The following is a 19,624-nucleotide window of genomic DNA, read 5'->3' as shown; positions in this document are numbered from 1 at the left end:
TCTGCAGTTCGCGATTCGAATTCGAATTGCAAACTGGTCTGCAGTTCGGGATTCGTATTGCAAACTGTAAACTGGGCTACAATTTACGATTCAAATTTCAAAGTGTGCAGTCTGATCAGCACTGCCCGGCAAATTGTAGACAAGAATGCATTTCACATTTGGTCTGAAGTTAGCAGTTCGCGTTTCGAATTGCGAACTGCAAACTGGTCCGCAGTTCGCGTTCCAAATTGCAAACTGCAATCTTGTCTGCTGATTACAATAAAAATTTCAAAGTGCAGTCTGATCAGCACTGTCTTGTGCATTGCAGACAAGAATGCATTTTACAGTTGGTCTATAGTTCGCAGTTTGTGTTTCAAATTGCGAACTGCAAACTGGTCTGCAGGTCGCGTTTCGAATTGCGAACTGCAAACTGGTCTGCAGTTCGCAGTTCGCAGTTCGTGATTCGAATTGCGAACTGCAAACTGGTCTGCGGTTCAAGATTCAAAATAAAAATATATTTGAACGTTACTCTTATACTTTTAAGTAATAGGTCAGTATTTGCTAAATATAAAATTTTGAGCCGTGCCATGAGAAAATCAACATAGTGGGTTTGCGACCAGCATGGATCCAGACCAGCTTGCGCATCCGCTCAGTCTGGTCAGGATTCATGCTGTTCGCTAATGGTTTCTCTAATTGCAGTAGGCTTTAAAAGTGAACAGCATGGATCCTGACCAGACTGCGCGGATGCGCAAGCTGGTCTGGATCCATGCTGGTCGCAAACCCACTATGTTGATTTTCTCATGGCACGGCTTATTAATGTTAATGGTCTGCACTTCTCCCTTCAGTAGAACTGCAAAGTGTCGGCAAGTCTGCGGCTCTAGTTTTCGATTCGAACTACGAACTGCAAACTGTCTGAGTTCTCAGTTCTCAGTTCGCAATTCGTAGTTCATAATTCGAATTGCGAACTGCAAACTGGTCTGCAGTTCAAGATTCAAATGAAAATGAATTGAAGTTACTCTTAACTTTAAAGTAATAGCAAGTGTTTGCTAAAATAAATGTGAAAAGTCTGCACTTCCTCCTCTCCATTAGAACTGCAGACAAGAATGCTTTCACAGTTGGTCTACAGTTCGCAGTTTGCGTTTCGAATTGTGAACTTCAAACTGGTCCGAGTTCGCAGTTCGTCTTCGAATTGCGAACTGCAAACTGGCCTGCATTCGCAGTTCGCGATTCGAATTGCGAACTGCAAACTGGTCCGCTGTTACGCAGTTGCCCTTCGAATTGCAAACTGCAAACTGGCCTGCAGGTCGTGTTCGCAGTTCGCAATTCGAATTGCGAACTGCAAAATGGTCTGCAGTTCGCGATCAAATTCGAATGAAAACTGGTCTGCAGTTCGAGATTCGTATTGAGAACTGTACACTGTGCTGCAGTTTACGATTCAAATTTCAAAGTGCAGTCTGATCAGCACTGTCCAGCAAAATGTAGACAAGAATGATTTCACAATTGGTCTGCAGTTTGCAGTTCTCAGTTCACGTTTTCAAATGCGATCTGCAAACTGGAAAAGTAAAGAAAAATGAATATCTTGAAATGGAGCTTCTCTATCTTGCAGGATTTTTTCCAATGAATTTAGTAACATTTTTATGGAGGAGCCGCCCGTATCAATTACCGTGACGAATATAGATAAGCTTAAATATAAACATGAAAACATGTAGAAGTTATAGCATGTTTGTCACGGGATGTAACATTTCATGTTCTTTAAACTTAATAGTGACGTGCGCCGCGCATAGCGGGGAACTAATACTTTCCTGGCGTATCGTCTGCTGTTAAATTGAATTGGATATCCTCGGCAATGAACGTGTTATTACGAATATTAACGGAGATGTCCGAGGCACTTCATCCTTGCCCGTACAGTCTTTGTGAATTCTTGTCATGTAGGTTACATTCTACCAATTCAATTCCTATTTATTTCATATTAAAACAAAACATTCAGACCTCATTTTCAGCACTTTAGAGCATTTCATTGATATGAAACCATATATGTTCATTTAGTATAGCATGTCTTCTTATCAAAAGTAGAAAAATATTGACATGTTATGTTGTATATAAGAAAAATAATCTGTTCTGAGAACATCACCCTCTTAAAATGCCCCCATGAAAACAGCGTTTAGCAATTACGCGTAGGTAGACATTTTTCGCAAAGAATAAAACTTATTCCAGGAAATTTACAATGAAAATGGTCTAGATCTATTCTCAATACAATAAGCAATAAACATAAGCCAAAAATTTAACTGTCACCTCCTCATGTCACTCATTATACCAGACTTCATCCATAGCATGGAACTACATTTTGGACTACTTCACATGTAACACTGAGTAGTCACTTCCGGTTTGGTGTAATCCGTCCTGTATGACCAATCTTCTTGGTTTGTTTATGAGTATAAAGGAGAGCTAGAATGAGAGAAAGAAATTCACTGTGTTCTCTTAGTACCTTTTACTGCCAAATTCCTTCTACGCTCAGAGTAGTTAATGTACTCTTACGAGCAATACAGTAAAATCATAGAAAACTGAATTAAAATCATTTAGAATTCTTATGATTACTTCAATTAATTCACCAGTCGGTGTGGCAATGGAATATTTTGAAATATCTTTAATATTGTAGTTTGTATTTCTTTACAGAGCGCGTGAATTTTTTATTATTTTTTTTGGTGAAAACTTTGTATTATTTTATCTTATTTTATCAGTTGATATATATTATAACATGTTTCAATGTAAAGACATTTACACCCATATAAGGATCGTCTACAGCCAAGTATGGCCTAATGTAACTCTTGAATGGCTTAAAGCCAACCCGTTTATGTCATGATGTTATAACATTTTTTCTTATGGAATGTTTTTAACTCAGATACATTTCTATTGTATTTAGGACTTATTAAAAGGTCATAAAACACATGAACTGACATATAAAAAATAAAATAAAAAAATCTTGTGCAGCTTTTGCAGTAGTGCGTTGTTCCTGTAAAATAATTCAGCTTTACATTGTGTGATTTCTATTACAGTACAGTGCCATTGATAAGTAATTTGAATTAAATTGTCCATAACTAATTGGAACGACGACATTTTTGTCGCAGTCGCAATTATGCACTCGGCACTAAGACCTGCATGATTGGTCAACATACCTTAAATGGCGTAAGAAGAGAGTTGTGTTGTTTGTCTGTGCAAAATGTAACCAATCAAAGTGTTTAAATGATCCAATGGGCTTTGAAGAGTGCTGAAATAATCCCCAAGTCTTGTATAAAAGACATGCCCGCCATTTACAGACGCATTGTGATAGCATTATGAAAAGCATTCTTGTCCGCAATGCGCTAGACAGTGCTGATCAGACTGCACTTTGAAATTTGAATCGTAAATTGTGTCCCAGTTTACAGTTCGAAATACGAATCCCGAACTGCAGACCGTTTGCAGTTCGCAATTCAGATCGCGAACTGCGAACTGCGAACTGCAGACCAGTTTGCAGTTCGCAATTCGAAACGCGAACTGCGAACTACAGACCAGTTTGCAGTTCACAATTGGAAACACAAACTGCGAACTATCGACCAACTGTGAAATGCATTCTTGTCTGCAATGCGCAAGAAAGTGCTGATCTGACTGCACTTTGAAATTTTTATTGTAATCAGCAGACAAGATTGCAGTTTGCAATTTGGAACGCGAACCGCGGACCAGTTCGCAGTTGGAAACGCGAAATGAGAACTGCAGACTAATTATTAAATGCATTCTGGTCCGCAATGCGCTGACAGTGCTGATCAGACTGCACTTTGAAATTTGAATCGTAAACTGCAGATTAGTTTGCAGTTCGCAACACAATCGCGAACTGCAGACCAGTTTGCAGTTCGCAATTCGAAACGCGAACTGCAGACCAACTGTGAAATGCATTCTTGTCTGCAATGCGCAGGACAGTGTTGATAAGACTGCACGTTGACATTTGAATCGTAAAGCGCAGACAGTTTACAGTTTGCAATTCGAATCGCGAACTGCAGACCAGTTTGCAGTTCGCAATTCGAAACGCGAACTGCTAACTTCAGACCAAATGTGAAATGCATTCTTGTCTACAATTTGCCGGGCAGTGCTGATCAGACTGCACACTTTGAAATTTGAATCGTAAACTGCAGACTAATTTGCAGTTCGCAACACGAATCGCAAACTGCAGACCAGTTTGCAGTTCGCAATTCGAAACGAGAACTGCAGACCAACTGTGAAATGCATTCTTGTCTGCAATGTGCAGGACATTGTTGATCAGACTGCACGTTGACATTTGAATCGTAAAGTGCAGACCAGTTTACAGTTCGCAATTCGAATCGCGAACTGCAGACCAGTTTGCAGTTCGCAATTCGAATCGCGAACTGCGAACTGCGAACTGCGAACTGCAGACCAGTTTGCAGTTCGCAATTCGAAACGCGAACTGCGAACTGCGAACTGCAGACCAACTTAACTAAAATCGCCTTATCAGTATATATCTTAATAAAAAACACTATCGTTTGTTCTGACTTTAATGCATTTAAGCGTTCTTGATTATTGTATTTTCCTGTACTTTTGCGCACTGTTTTTACAGACACGCTGGTTGTGTCCATCCCTATTTATTGAAATGTGAACATGATCTTTTTTACATAATTGAGCCGTGCCATGAGAAAACCAACATAGTGGGTATGCGACCAGCATGGATCCAGACCAGCCTGCGCATCCGCGCAGTCTGGTCAGGCTCCATGCTGTTCGCTTTTAAAGCCTATTGGAATTGGAGAAACTATTAGCGAACAGCATGGATCCTGACCAGACTGCGCGGATGCGCAGGCTAGTCTGGATCCATGCTGGTCGCATACCCACTATGTTGGTTTTCCCATGGCACGGCTCATATATAAAACATAACAGTTGAAACCACAGTGTTGCTCCAAGCACGATAGTGTTTGACGCAGACTCCGGCGTTGTTTGTTTTTTTCATCAACAATCACACCCCTGCTCAGACACAGCACACAGTACCATTAAATATTTAATTTATGAACGTCATACTTCTATCATTTATATTTTTAAAAAAAATGATGAACTTAAAAAAAATATCATTACATAAAATTTCACATTTCGTGAAAAATAGTTCAAATTCTCTTCTTCTTTTTTCAGGCCGCCAAAAATGGATATTATAGGTATTTGATATCATACTCGTTTTTTTATAAAGAGAAACGAGCAACTATAAGGGTGATGCAATTGATGAATTATTACTGTAAATACTTAATTGTAAAAACCGAAGATGTATAATGAAGCTAAAACAAATATAATGATAGCATCCGAAACGTACAAATTAGACTTACACAGTCTGTTGAGATTAAACATTTGCCATTTTTTTTTTTTTTTTTTTTAAATATATATCAACTTTTCTGTGGCTCACTTTTACTGTGGCTTATCTCAACAAAGACAGAGGCTAGAGATATTGTAAATTTTATCAGAAAGTGGTATCAGAGAGGATTTTATGGCCAAGTGCTTTACATTTAATGACTCTAACGACTGATGCCAGTCTACGTACAAATGAGTGACGTAGGTAATGAGAATCTCTGAAATAATATACTGTTCACAAATAAGCATATATTCCTAATTGTGAAATAATAAAATGACGACTGGAATTTAAAAGTAGTAGTTCTTAAAACATTTAAAATTCTCAAGCAAATAAAAAAATCTTTCTTTATAAACCGAAATTCATATTTCACTTTTAATAAAATAAAATAAAATCACCTTTATTCTCCATTGTCATCCTGATTCATACTATAACATCCAAATGATTTTATCAAAAGACAACACTCATTAAAATCGTTTAAGCGTATTTGTGAAGTGTTGCATGTCACATTTTGTCTGGTAAAATAATTTTCCGCGTTTGATATAACATCCATTTGCTGTTCAAATAACTCTAACGTCATAAACAATTACACAAATGAATTACAAAAGAAGGATATGGGTATACGGGTGTATCATGGTGTTTCACAGCTACACACACTCGATAAACCGACTGTAAATAGTAACAATCGGTGAATATCTATCTGAAAATCTTATACAATGTTCTGTTTTATATCTAAAGCAATTATATAATTGAAATCAGAAATAAATGAGTATCTGATAAATTAATGATGCATTGAAAAGCCGAGGATGAAAGCGATTACAATAATACGTGTAACACCGTCAGATATGTAGTTATAATATGATAAGTGGTGTTGCCTTTAAAATCAAGGTCTGGTTTGGTATAAAAAATCAGTTCTTTTTAATTGATAAAAGAAAGTTCAAGTATTCCAGACCACGCAAGCTACTGAAAGGAAAGATTTCTCTTTTTTAAATATTTTAACAAGACCATACATTGTGCCCTTGAAGCAGTACGGTAAACACAAATGTTAGAATATTTATACAAAAATATAGTTATGGTTTTATTTACAAATCGATACCCTGTTATAAACGCATCACGCAATGGGTCTTTTCTTCTTTTCTATTGATAAAAAGAAAGTTTCGACCTATAGCAACGCTTTATTCTCAAAAGGAAATAAGATATGATCCAATATGACAATTAATTAACTGTAATGCATTGAAGTAGCATTTGTTAAGTACGCCAATATCAACAGTGTAAATATTTTAGGATTCTATGAAATTAAATTTGAAGTATCGCATGATAACTAAAAAAGGTGCCATTAAATTCTCTCAGATAGCACTTTCTGAAAAGAATATAATATCTCTTATCTCTGACTCTAACGTGTTGATATGAGCAGAGGGAATGGTTTTCTTAGAAATTATCAGTGTCATTATAAAGACAGAAATAAACTTTATTACAGATTATTTGATCTCAACAGACTTTGTAAGTCCAATTTCAATTTTGCAAGGACAGTGTGCATTTAGCCACAGTCAATCCATAGTGAACGCTTTAGATCAACATAATGTTATTACGATGAAGAAAGGCTCAAACATGGTCTTGAGAGGATCTAATGGCAGAGATATTTATTCTAAAGGAACTAATGATTGACTAAGGGTAGATTCATTTTTATACTTCTACAGCGGCTGGATGATAACATTATATAACGACCTAGAAGTTTAAAATAGTCACTTAAGTCTGTACATGTATACGAGTATTAACACTTATTGCTTTGTATAGTCTATGTTTTGTATAGAAAGGCGAAAAGCGATTTTTTTTTCAAGAGCGGCCCTTTCCGTTAAACTGACCATTCGAACTGTCGTCATTCACAAAATAACATGAATAAAATGGCATCCTAAATTAAAAAAAAAAGAACATTAAATTACAGCTAATTATAGCTACGAATATTTCTGTGTGTAAAATTCAAAACTTAACCGACACGATTATACAAGTTTCCTGACTTTAAGTATATTCTATATTAAAACATGTGACCGAGTATTGCAGTGGCAATACGGAGGTCCCCTACCGGTGGAAAACTTTCAATAGTGATCTTGACCTTTGACCGACAACCATGTCAACACATCGTCTTATCAAGGGGAACATTTCTGTGTAGTAATAAAAAATCATTTGATGCAATTAAAAGTTATGGATCGGAAACAATTGTTTACTTGACCTTAAACAGTGACCTTGACCTTTCCGACAAGCATAGAACATGTGTTGACACATTGTCTCATCAAGGGAAACATTTTTGTGTAGCACTAAGATAATACATTAAGCTATATAAAACTTTGAGTTATGGAGCAAAAATAATTTTTACTTCACCTTCAATAATGACCCGACATATGACATACACTCATAAGTCGTGTACCTGCATAGTCTACATAGTTTTATGAACCTAGCTTGAGTGCAGTGTCCTGATTGGCGGACGGACGGAGGGCATTCATATAGTCCCCTCCGGTGTTCCGCCGGTACGGGACTAATAAGCAAATGTATTTTCATCAAAAGGGGAATTACATATCTTCTGATACCCATAAAACGGAAAACACGTACTGTTCGGGCATGCTACTGTAAAAAAGTAATGCTATTTTGTGTGCATTTAGACGAGTATAACCCACATTGGGACCTTTTGCAAACCCATGAATCGCGTTACACGAAGAGGTTACCTAATAGATACATCTATATTACATATTGAGAAAAGAAAACATAGAGTATCATGACTAGAAAAAATACAGAAATCTGTTAAGCACTTAAAGTGATAAAACATATTTCTATCACAATATATCGTCATTGAGATGTTACGAAGTCATCTTCAATGAATACCTGATCTGTTTCGTTGTAATTTATCAACCAATTCAACTCCTAATAAAATGTCAAAATTACTATTTATTGCTTTAATAAAACTCATTAAAGGTAAGAATAAAAAACTTAAAATTTTAGATATATACCAATATTTCGTGAAAAAAAGCATTGAAGTCTTCTAGCTTCAGTGCTGATAAATAACACTTTTCAAACATTACTTGAAATTACAATTATAACTAAGTTGTCATAAACCTACCAAATTTAATAAAAATGGGTTCACGTAGTTCTAACGGATCAAGCACCGTATCCAGAAAAGAAGAAAAGTTAGTAAAAGTACATATCTCTTAGCGGTTATAATTTCATAACTACATGTTATATCTACGTCAGTGTCACTCATTTTACATTATGATTTACGTATATTTAAATATGTAGGCTCTTTTAAAAATTGTTACAAGAAAAATTACTTTAAACAAGTGATATATGGTACTTTGAACATAGTTGCGAAAAGCTACTTCAGTTAATACGACAATAGAAGCAACGGAACATTAATTTTGTCCACCCGTAGCAAATATTTGTATAATATATAACGACTTTTATTTAAAAGATTTGTAATGTTTTGAGTATGAATTGCAATACAGCGCCAAGTCGGAGACAAATATAGGTCAACTTTAGGTTAAGGCTTTGAGTGATTCTGTAACAGTTGTATGCATTTAAAAGTCTAAACACTAACAATGTTAAATGAATCAGTTTATTTCTAATTCTTTACGGCTTTCTTCAAGGCAATGTAAATGTTGACAAGTGAATAGATTACATTAGAAGTAATTATTTATAAAATTGGTTTTCTTATTCAGGTTATATCTGATCAATTTCTGCAAATCGAACTTAAAAAACACAGTTATATGTTCCGAAAAAGATCAATCAAACCTGTGTTAGAAAGAAAGATCTTTACTATACAGCCTCTACTTCCTGGTGTCTAATAAGATTTTGGTCAACCAATGGATTTGTTCAAAATTAAAAAAAATTATCATTTACACTTATTTGTGTTCAATGAGATCTTAATACATGTTAGATTTTCACTGGAAGAACTTTTAAAGTCTGGTTTTCCTATCCCGGTTGCCCAACACCGATATAGCATTATTTTAGCACAAGTTTCAATATAATAAACATATTTTGCCTAACGAATCATATGAATATAAGCACTACTGTATGGAATTTGTAAAAGATTTGCATACAACAGTATATATATTCCGCCAGAATTCATTAGAAATGCAAGTTTATAAAATTATTATTACCTCCCTTTACCTATAAGATACTGGTAGATTGAAAAGAGATGAATTCCAAAGGTACAAGCTGTTTTAAAACTTATCTTTCGTTTCAGGCAGTTGAAATATCAGCATATTTATCAAATGCAAATGTAAAACTAGAAATTGTATTGAACTCTAAAGAAATAATCCAGGTACTTAAATATTAAAGGGAGGTAATTACACAATTTCATGATTGCATTTCGAGTGAGGGATCTAACTTATGCAATGTGCCTTTTTGTTCCTTAAATAAATCCTTAACAGATTAGATGAAAACTTAAAAATGTCGTAAAATGCTACTCAAATGTGACTGATCACCTTAAACAGTAAGGAGCATAAATGCACATGTGTTAAGAGACTACCTGTCAACAAAAAACTACTATTTTCATTTCCAAAAGGTAATCTTTATAATCAGTTTTGACTGTAAGAAAATAATGGTTACTCTTTTCAATTACAAGAACATATCATCCAAGTGGTTGATAATAAATGCCATTTTTACTAGGACGATCTAAAATTAATGCATACCTATTTCAAATTCATTTTATTCTTGTATGAAGTTTGTACCTTGTTAAACAGGTGTTCATGTATTGCATAATAAAAGAGGTGATAAAATGGGAAAAAAGTACCACTACAAGAAATAGTCTAAGATCGTATTTTGGATTTCCAGTGACTAATATTCGTGATAGATGTAATACAACTCGTCTAAAGTCTGGCAGAATAAGGAGATATCTTTTTTTATGTAACTTACAAAAAAATATTGGAAAAGACCGAATTTTACAGACTTCATGATCAGCATATCGAACCTTTAGACTTCTTATAGTTTTACAGTTTTGTGTGTCCCAACTTTTCAATGTTGCCTGGGCGGGTATCATTGTACATGTACTCAGTATATATTCATTTACTATTAGCAGAGGATTTACGACATATTCAGATAACTTTAATCATCTTTATCCAGAACAATTTTCAAAAGTATGTATGGACTTCCTATTCATGACTATTAAATGTTCAATGAAACCAACATTTACATTAACTTATCTTATTAATTAACACAGAAGGCAACTCATATATATAAGTTCAATTTCCAAGGAATAACAGCAGTAGACTTCTGAGTGTTTTTTTTTTTTCAATTTTTAATAGTGAAAAATTAGAATTATTGAAAAAACTCATAAGTCTACTGCTGTTATTCCTTGGAATTATATATATATATCTAAGACAAAAACTTGACACAGATATAGTCAGAATAAGTTGAAACTTTACACTGTAAGCTGATGCGCATCTTTAAAAGATCACAGTTATTACGTTTGCGAAAAGGCACAAACGTGACATCAACATATGAAAGAAAACAATCTCCCTACATGTGATATCACAATTTACAAACGGTAAAAATGTCACGGCAATCGTTACAATAAAACAAAAGTTATTACTAACCGTTAAAATAACAATATCCTGAAATAACAGAGGGTTGTGCATAATATTCCATTTTCTGTCTCATTGTGAGGTAGTAAAGCCATAACTAAGCATTTAATCAAAAATGAATTTTTCAAAATGTTTCCTTGATCTTTAAAGGTGAAATGATACTGACAATACCAAATATAAATATTTTCTAATTTCTTTATCCCCTTAATATGACAGCAGACACTCTTTACGCTAGATTTAGCGCTAGACAGGGATCGCTTTACAGTGACAATATAACCGAATTATTCTTCTGCTATGTTATAATTTTGTCATAAAATATTTTACATCTTTAATAAGCAATTATATAAATATATGACATTATACAAACTTATCGAAGTTACATCTAAATTTGTACAATACGACTGTGTAATTCATGCATAAAAACTGTGAAATCTTTTTATCCGCATAAATATGTAGGTCAGCAAGAATAGCATAGATTACATTCTGGTTCTGCTTTTTTTTTCTTTTTCTTTTTTTTTTTTTTTTTTTGACGTTACGGTCATCATCGTTCAACACTGAATCAAAAGATGCTTCAATACTTTTTTAAGATAGCGAAACAATTATTCAAGGTCGTCATGCAACCGCAAATATGATAGTAAAGAGAAAACTGATAGACATTGGCGGGAAGAAAACAGGTAGAACTGGCGGGAAGAAAACGAGTAGAAATTGGCAGAAAGAATCGGGTAAAAATTTGCGGGAAGAAAACGGGTAGACATTGCTTAAACGTACTATTCAGCTTCTGTCATTATTTGTTTGCGATACATGAGAGTTAGCCTAAAGGTAAACATTCGCTGATTTAAATAACATCACTTTCTATTCAAATGAAACGATAATACAGTAAGCTTTTTTTAAGTTAGATATGGTTTTATGTTAAATGATATATCAGAAGAAACATGGCTCTTTTCAAAACACTTCTTGATAAGTTCTATATAACTTCTCTCTCCCAGTTACTCCCTCAAGATGGAAATAGTATGCACATTAGTAAGGCTTAACGACTGGAATAGACCAGTCTACAATATTAAGACATCCGTAAGGACAAACGATTTTAGAATTGTTTACAAATGCATTAAAAACAAAGCTCGATTTGTGCCAGATACTTTGTTCAAAATATGCGTAATCTTTGAGACTGTTAAAATAATAAATGCAATTTATCTGTTCTGTAAGTGTACCACTGTCATTCGAACACCTTTTTGCTAGGTATTTAATATTTACACAGGCGGTCACAGTTAAATTTCAGATGTTATGTATAAAAACATGTTTACAAAATTGTTTAAATCAGTATGTTTTTAACAATAAAATGCGGATGTATTTCGAGAATATGAGAGTACGTGATAAACCTACAAAATTAAATGTGTTCAACAGAATGATGTGGTACGACGCATTTTACTGTAGTGAATATATAAACACCTGTTTTTATGCCCCCAAAGGTGGGCATATTAAAATCGCACTGTCCGTCCGTCCTTGCGTCCGTGCGTCCGTGTGTGCGTCCGGTAAATTCTTGTCCGGGCTGTAACTCTTCCATTCATGAAGGGATTTTGAAATAACTTGGCATAAATGTTCACCATAATGAGACGACGTGTCATGTGCAAGACCCAGACCCCTAGCTCCAAGGTCAAGGTCACACTTTGAGGTCATAGGTTAACATGGTCTGTTCCGTGTCCGGTCCATAACTCTGCCATCCATGAAGGGATTTTGAAATAACTTGGCATAAATGTTTACCATAATGAGACGACGTGTCATGCGCAAGAAGTCCAAGGTTAACAGGGTTTGTTTCGTGTCCGGTCCATAACTCTGCCATTCATCAAGGGATATTGAAATTACTTGAAATAAATTTTCCTCATAATGAGACGACGTGTCATGAGCAAGACCCAGACCCCTAGCTCCAAGGTCAAGGTCACACTAAGAGGTCAAAGGTTAACTTGGTCTGTTTCTTGTCCGGTCCATAACTCTGCCATTTATCAAGGGATATGAAAATAATTTGACACAAATGTTAACCATATTGAGAAGATGTGTCACGCTTATGACCCAGGCCTCTTAGGTCAAGGTCAGTCACAAAATGATATGTGATTTTTTGCGCATACAACTGTGGCATTCTTGGGCCTACTTCGGGTCATTTGTCACCAATAGAGACAGCTGTTGTTCATTTCTTAATAAAATGTACTTCTCTAACCCGATCACAAAATAGTTTATGAAATATGTTATTTTACGTAGCGTGATAAAATGGGTAAGAACCACTATGAAAAAATGCCAAGTTTTCTTTCATTCGTTACATTTCAAATGATACATGTATACAAACATTGGAGACGTCGGAACGTTTGCATATTCTCGTCACACAATACTGCTTCATTAAGTTGCCATCTTTAACAAAGTGTAATTTGCTAGTAATGAACTGATATCTTTTCATATAAAGTAAGATTTACCTTATGAGAGGTACAATCAATTTCGATTAATACAATATTTCTGCCAGATTTAATGTTCACATGTTCTAATAAATTTGATCCGCTCCCGTTGCTAGAATAACATTAAGTGCAGCGGTTTGTTGTTCAGCTGATCACAACAAGTAACAACATTCGAAGTCACCAGAGGCAAATGAATTTTCATATGCGTCTGTTAATGCTGAAAATAATCGCTGTGAATTGTTCGAAATTGACACGTTTAGGCATTTCAATCTATTGATCATTTATATTTCTAGACTAATATAATGATTGCCTACAGAAGTATAATGTTTGAATGCCAAGACCAATACTTACATGGGCAAGAAGGCAATAGTAGGGCCTTACTGTTTTCACTGGCTACTTCCACAACTGTTGATAATTCACACACAAAAATGTGCCCCGGATAGAAATGAGATAGAATTTACGTAGCTGAAGGGTGTAATATGTGGCCGTTTATTCTGTACTACTTTTTTATCAACAAAATACCAAATGACCGTTGATATCACAGTCATAGCGTATCATGTATGGTCTTTGTTTAGATATAATTGTTCATTGCAATCCAATTCATATCGATTCATTTACGAACATGAAATGCTTGTTAGACTTACTATTCTGACGTCAATTGCCAACACTCAAGCCGTCAACCAACTGGACAGAGTTTCTGCAGGACATTTCACAAATTGGTGTTGTTGTTTTTTGTGTGTGTTTTATTTGTTTTGTTTCAAAGAACACCATATTTTTGTTATTGCAATTACTCCATACAGATGTATATTGGTATTCTGTTTGTTGTTGTTTTTATTCAATATGTTTCTTCTACCAGACGCGCTGACAAGATGTCAAAAACAGAATAATCTATATACGGGAAGAAATCTAGTATTATAATAGAAAACTTTCCAAAGTAATTAGATTCTTTTGTTTTCTGTTATAGGTTTGTTTCATACCTTTGTTGTTTTCATTTCGCAACAAGAAACATGGACAACAAAGTACAATAATTAAGACATTCTGTAACCATTTGCCCTCACTTTTAGACTTCGAAATTACAAATATACGGCTATTTTGTGCCGCTGACCATACCGTTGTCCTATATTTGTCTATTTGTCCATGTTTGTAATTGTTATACTTAGGGTTTTTTTCTTCCATTTTGTAAATGTCAATTTTTAAATATCCATACATTAATTGCTTTAGACTTTCTTTATAGGGAGGCTGCATTTCTTGAACATGCCTATTCATAATAGATCTTTGTTTTTGTTGGATGTGATCCTCCTATTGGCGTTGACAAAAATGTCCGGAAGCTGACGGAACGTTGATTCAGAAAAACAATGATGCGTTGTTAAAACAATACGGATTAACGTCACACCCTTTCAGTTCAGAACTAACAAGAAAGCAACAGAAATATCAAACTAATGATTTAGTCTTAACAGTCAGTCGTGACGAGATTTCAATAACAAAGGAATATTCTGCAAGAAAATCTATAGCTTATAATCTTCCTTGTACTTATGTCATTTGTACTGTCACAAAAGTATGTCCCGTTTGTTCTAAAACATAATCACTCTCGCATTCAATTATTCTCTAGACACGAGAGGCCCGTAATTGACAACTGTTGGACTGACCAAGATAGAAAGAATTAACGAGTTCTATGACCATTACGCTATTTTAGCTCTGGGTCAGAGCTGCTGTTTGGCATTATTATGTTGTTGCAATAATTTTACTTACTTTGTCACCTGTTTCTTGATTAAATACAAGGAATTTCGTCGTCGTCGATTAGCATTGTTGTTGGCATAGACACAAAAACATCATTTTTGGCTATAATCAATACACTTTATAACTATACGTATTTCTTCAATCGTTACCATATGATTTCTTGCAAAGATACAACGAAACAAAATGGTGTATTCTTTACTATACTGATGTTTCCATGTATGCCTAAGTATGTGTCCATTTGGAAATATAATTGTTTCCACAGGAAAACTATAAAAGGAAAACAAAACAAACCAAAATACACTATGTTTGATATTCTTGTTTACAGGATGAAATTCAAAAGTGCTCCTAATCATACAGAAGTCAAGCGAAGCAAGATAGTTTTCCAAGAGTACGGGAAACCTTTAAAGACTCCAAATAAGTTGGTTCAAATCTATTAATGATAATCAATCTGCTTTGATAATTTAGTTTATAAAAGTTACTGCCTCCTGATAATACCTATGATTTTCGCAGACACTTTGTCACGGTTGTTAATCTAAGATCATTAACACCAGGACAAAAATCCTCATGTAGGGACGTGCATAGAGTTCAACGTTCTTTCAACTTTTGGGGGCAGTAGTAGTTATAAAAATACATAATAATGATAATACCAAAATCAAGATTAAAAAAATAAGAAATTAAAAAAATGATAATAATGAATTTATAACAGAAGTCTCAAAACAATCAGCTATATTGACTTGCTTTCGATACTTTTTATTCTTATTACCAATATAAAAAGATACATTTGCTTTTATTATCAATCCGTTAACAACGTGTTTTATCAGTTTCTTCACATGTATACACTATAATTTAAGGGAATAGCAGAATCGTATCTTGCAAACATCGTTGAAGTGTAGTTCATACTTTAATACATATACTTTCCCCGTAAATTACTGTATTAGAAGTATGACACGTGTAATTTAGTACAAAAATATACAGATAATAACTTTGTAGAATTAAATGCAACGGGCAAATGATTCTATTTTTCACACCTTCCACTTCAACAGGATGGGATCCCAGCGGAAACTTGACTGCTACCTGGTTTCCACAGCAACAGGAAAGGACACAGAGGAAACTGGATACCGTCGACTACCTGGTTTCTACTTCAACAGGATGGGATCACAGCGAAAACTGAACACCGTGCACGAATCAGATTTTCAATGTGAACCTAACACAATCATAATTGATCATAAATATATCCTTTAATAAATTTGCCCAAGATGTTCCTGACAAATAGTTCAATACCATTTTCAATGGAAATTTGGGTTTTCTCAGAATGACGGTAAAGATGTGATTCAACAGAAGGACTAACGATACATACAACTCTTATAGGGTACGAGGGGATACATCATAACTCCACAGTGTGAAAAAGATTTGGAATATAAGTAATGAAAGCTTTATACCACATCTTTGGTATAATACATTTGATAAAGACATATATGAGGGTAGTTCGAAACCTCTAACTCTCCTTGCACACTTTTCAGTCTTTACTCGCTAAAAGTTACACTTATTTATGAACACTATGGACTACTATATATTGGTTTCAAATATATACCATCGGTTAAGATATTATAAAGATAATTGTATGAGTTGTCTTAACTTTACCAATCCTTGAAGATCTAACCCTCAGTAAATTACTTAAATATCAAAATAAAATTTCTCTGTGACCAGTGTAAATTTCTCAATATAAAATCGTTGTCATGAGCTATGAGCGGATATTATAGGATGGATATGTTATTTTCTCACATTAGCATTTTTGTCTAGCATTATTATTGTTACTGACATAACTTGGCAGAGACACATCTTCTATCGCGCTATCAACAAAAATATATATATTAATTTCAACTTGATATAATATAAAATTGAACAAGATATCTTCCAAAGTGTTTGCCGACAGAATGATGTTGTTTGCAAAAGCATACAACATGAATATGTGTCAAGTATTTGTATATTTGAATTTGATCTACGACTTATCTACGTCAAGTTTGCGAGCACTGCAATACACAGTTTAGATATTTTGAAAGTATTCTCAGATATTTTGTTAAAAGACTTTTAAAGTAAGATAGGGTGTTCTTCCATCGCTGTACAAAGATGATCATGTCATCAAGTATCAAAAAAATAAAGTGGAGATAACGCAGTATGAAACTGTCGTTCATTCACATTGTAGAGTTTAGAATATTCCGTTGCTTATACAGGGTGATCAGTCAAACCTGTCAGTTTGACAAAAAAAAGAAATTGTGATCTTCGTGGAAACGTTGTCATTAATGTAGATGAGATCTAGCATCATTACCGGTATGTTGTCACATATCTAGTGTCATTTTTATGGAAATCTCCAAAAGGGAAACCGTCCGATATTGACTTTTTACGAAGATAAATGTAGTAATATATCTCACCAAGCCATGTTACACGTACAATCTCTACTTCATTAAAATGTGACGATACGTTGATGTGTTTTATTAGAATATGAGAGTATCACGAAAACATTAATATAGAATGTGTCCATCAAATGTACTTTTTGTCTTAATAAAAAATATCTCCCTATCCCATGCAAAACAAATATTTAAAAAGTAAATATGAGCCGTGCCATGAGAAAACCAACATAGTGGGTTTGCGACCAGCATGGATCCAGACCAGCCTGCGCTGGTTTTCTCATGGCACGGCTCATATAGCTATTATTATATCAAACTAATTCAACCGGACATATTTTGAAATAACTGTTTTATTGCCAAAATGTAAAATGGTTTAGCTTTTGCTATGATGCTGTACATATAGACACATGTAGTTGCGTGAAAAAGAATCTGAATTTTTCGAAAATATAAGAACATATTAGCTTCATATGGTATTTTTATTTCAAAAATATAGCAACAATTTAACAAACGAAACCACACTTCAAGCAAATAAATCTTATTTTGAAACACTCTATTTCTCATATCTGTGATCAATGACGTTTCAAATGATACAAATCCTTAAAATTGATGACTGTCAAAAGGTTTGCATTAGTTAATCAGTCGTTTCTCAGTCTATTCTTTGCATACAATACTGCTTCATTTAGTCAATTCAAGGAACGTCCTTAATCTTTGCAGTACACATTGTGAATAACTTTTCAAATGCAGTAAATTTACTGCAGGAGAGGAGCAATCAATTTCAATTGACTAAATTTTTCTTCTACGTTCATATGTTCGTGCAAATAATATTAAGTGGTAAGGTTTGTTGCTGAGCTGATCCAGACATGTAAAAGCGTTGAATGGAAGACCCTAGAGACAAATAAAATTTCATACAAATTCGTGGAAGCACAAACACTGGAAATTGTTCCAAACAGAGATGTTACGTTGTTTTTCTTTATTGATTACTTAGACGTAGATATTGATACTTAAATGTGAATGTAATTGTCGTAAAGGGTATAGGAAAGTATATAAATAATTATCGTAAATATTCTTTCATATCGTCTCCGCGGCATCCTACTATTCTGACATCACATTTTGCAGATTGTATTTTGTTCCTTTGCTTTGCTGTGTATCTTAACTCATACGATATAGCAAAGTATTAACTTGTATAAAAATGCAACAAATATGTCATGGAAATAATTACTATTTAAATCAGAACAATAGTTTTTTAAAGTATTTCTAAATAAACAAATAAAGAGAAAATAAAATAAATGCATTTTCAGACTCAACATTCAGTGGCTCAACTTTAAACTTTATGACCAAATCATACCGGTACATTCAAGCTGTTATTCATTACTGCCCGACCTAGCTTCTGTGGAATATTTTACAGACTGGTATTTTCTTTGTTTCCTAATGGTAACATCGTATTTTTGTTATTGAAATTACTCGGTATAGATGAATATTGGTATGTTGTGTTTTCCAGCAGACGTGCTGTCAATACGTCAACAACTGATTAGTTCACACACGGAAAGAGGAAGAAAACAAGCAAATTCGATGAATTGGTATCCCCCGCCGAAAGGGTTTGTGGTGAGGAACAGCAAAACAGTATATCCGGCAAAAAGTTAAGGATGTTACTGATAGGCAAATAATTTCATTAGTCAAAATCAATTTAACAGAAAATGAATGCTATTTTTGGTGGGGAGGGGGCGGGGGCGGGGGTGACTGGGTGAGTTAACAAAACATCATAATTATGTTGATTATAAATATTGATGGAAAATTAAAAATGAAAAAAAATGGGAGGGGGGGGGGGGGGGCGGGGGGATGAATGCTTGGGGTGGTGGGCATGACTGGGTGGAGGAGTGAGGTGGGGGATTGGAAGAACCTGGAAGGTTTGAAAAAAATAATAAAGGAATGAAAAATTATCTTTTTTTTGGGGGGGGGGGGGGGGGGGGGGGAAGGGGGTGTGACCAAGGCAAGGTGGTGACCAGGTGTGGGTACACAACTTCACATGTTTATAATAAATGTTCATGGAAAAGAATGAAAGACGTTTAATGAAATTCTACCAATTGGTTTGTTTGTTATGTACAAATCTGTAGATTTTTAAACAGT

General features: G+C 34.5%; 1 protein-coding gene and 1 long non-coding RNA gene across 9 annotated transcripts in view; one reads left to right on the top strand and one right to left on the bottom strand.

Annotated features, from left to right (window-relative positions):
* The window catches only part of LOC128547828 (uncharacterized), a 283,211-nt gene that overhangs the window by 115,160 nt on the left and 148,427 nt on the right, over nt 1–19,624 (top strand). The gene's annotated exons all lie outside the window — the stretch shown is intronic.
* The window catches only part of LOC123530509 (pleckstrin homology domain-containing family G member 7-like), a 234,285-nt gene that overhangs the window by 113,011 nt on the left and 101,650 nt on the right, over nt 1–19,624 (bottom strand). Inside the window, exon 1 of one of the 8 annotated variants that reach the window (XM_053521211.1) lies at nt 5,749–6,038. The exons of the other annotated variants lie outside the window; for them this stretch is intronic. Within the exon in view, the coding sequence (XP_053377186.1) occupies nt 5,749–5,767 (19 nt within the window). The 5' untranslated portion in view covers nt 5,768–6,038. Of the gene's footprint in view, nt 1–5,748; nt 6,039–19,624 lie in introns of those variants that run through there. 8 annotated transcript variants of the gene reach the window in all.

Source organism: Mercenaria mercenaria, chromosome 13 (assembly GCF_021730395.1).
Source record: "Mercenaria mercenaria strain notata chromosome 13, MADL_Memer_1, whole genome shotgun sequence".
Classification (NCBI taxonomy): Eukaryota; Metazoa; Mollusca; class Bivalvia; order Venerida; family Veneridae; genus Mercenaria; species Mercenaria mercenaria.
Note: the sequence above shows the minus strand (reverse complement) of the source record. Positions and strands in the feature narration are given on the sequence as shown.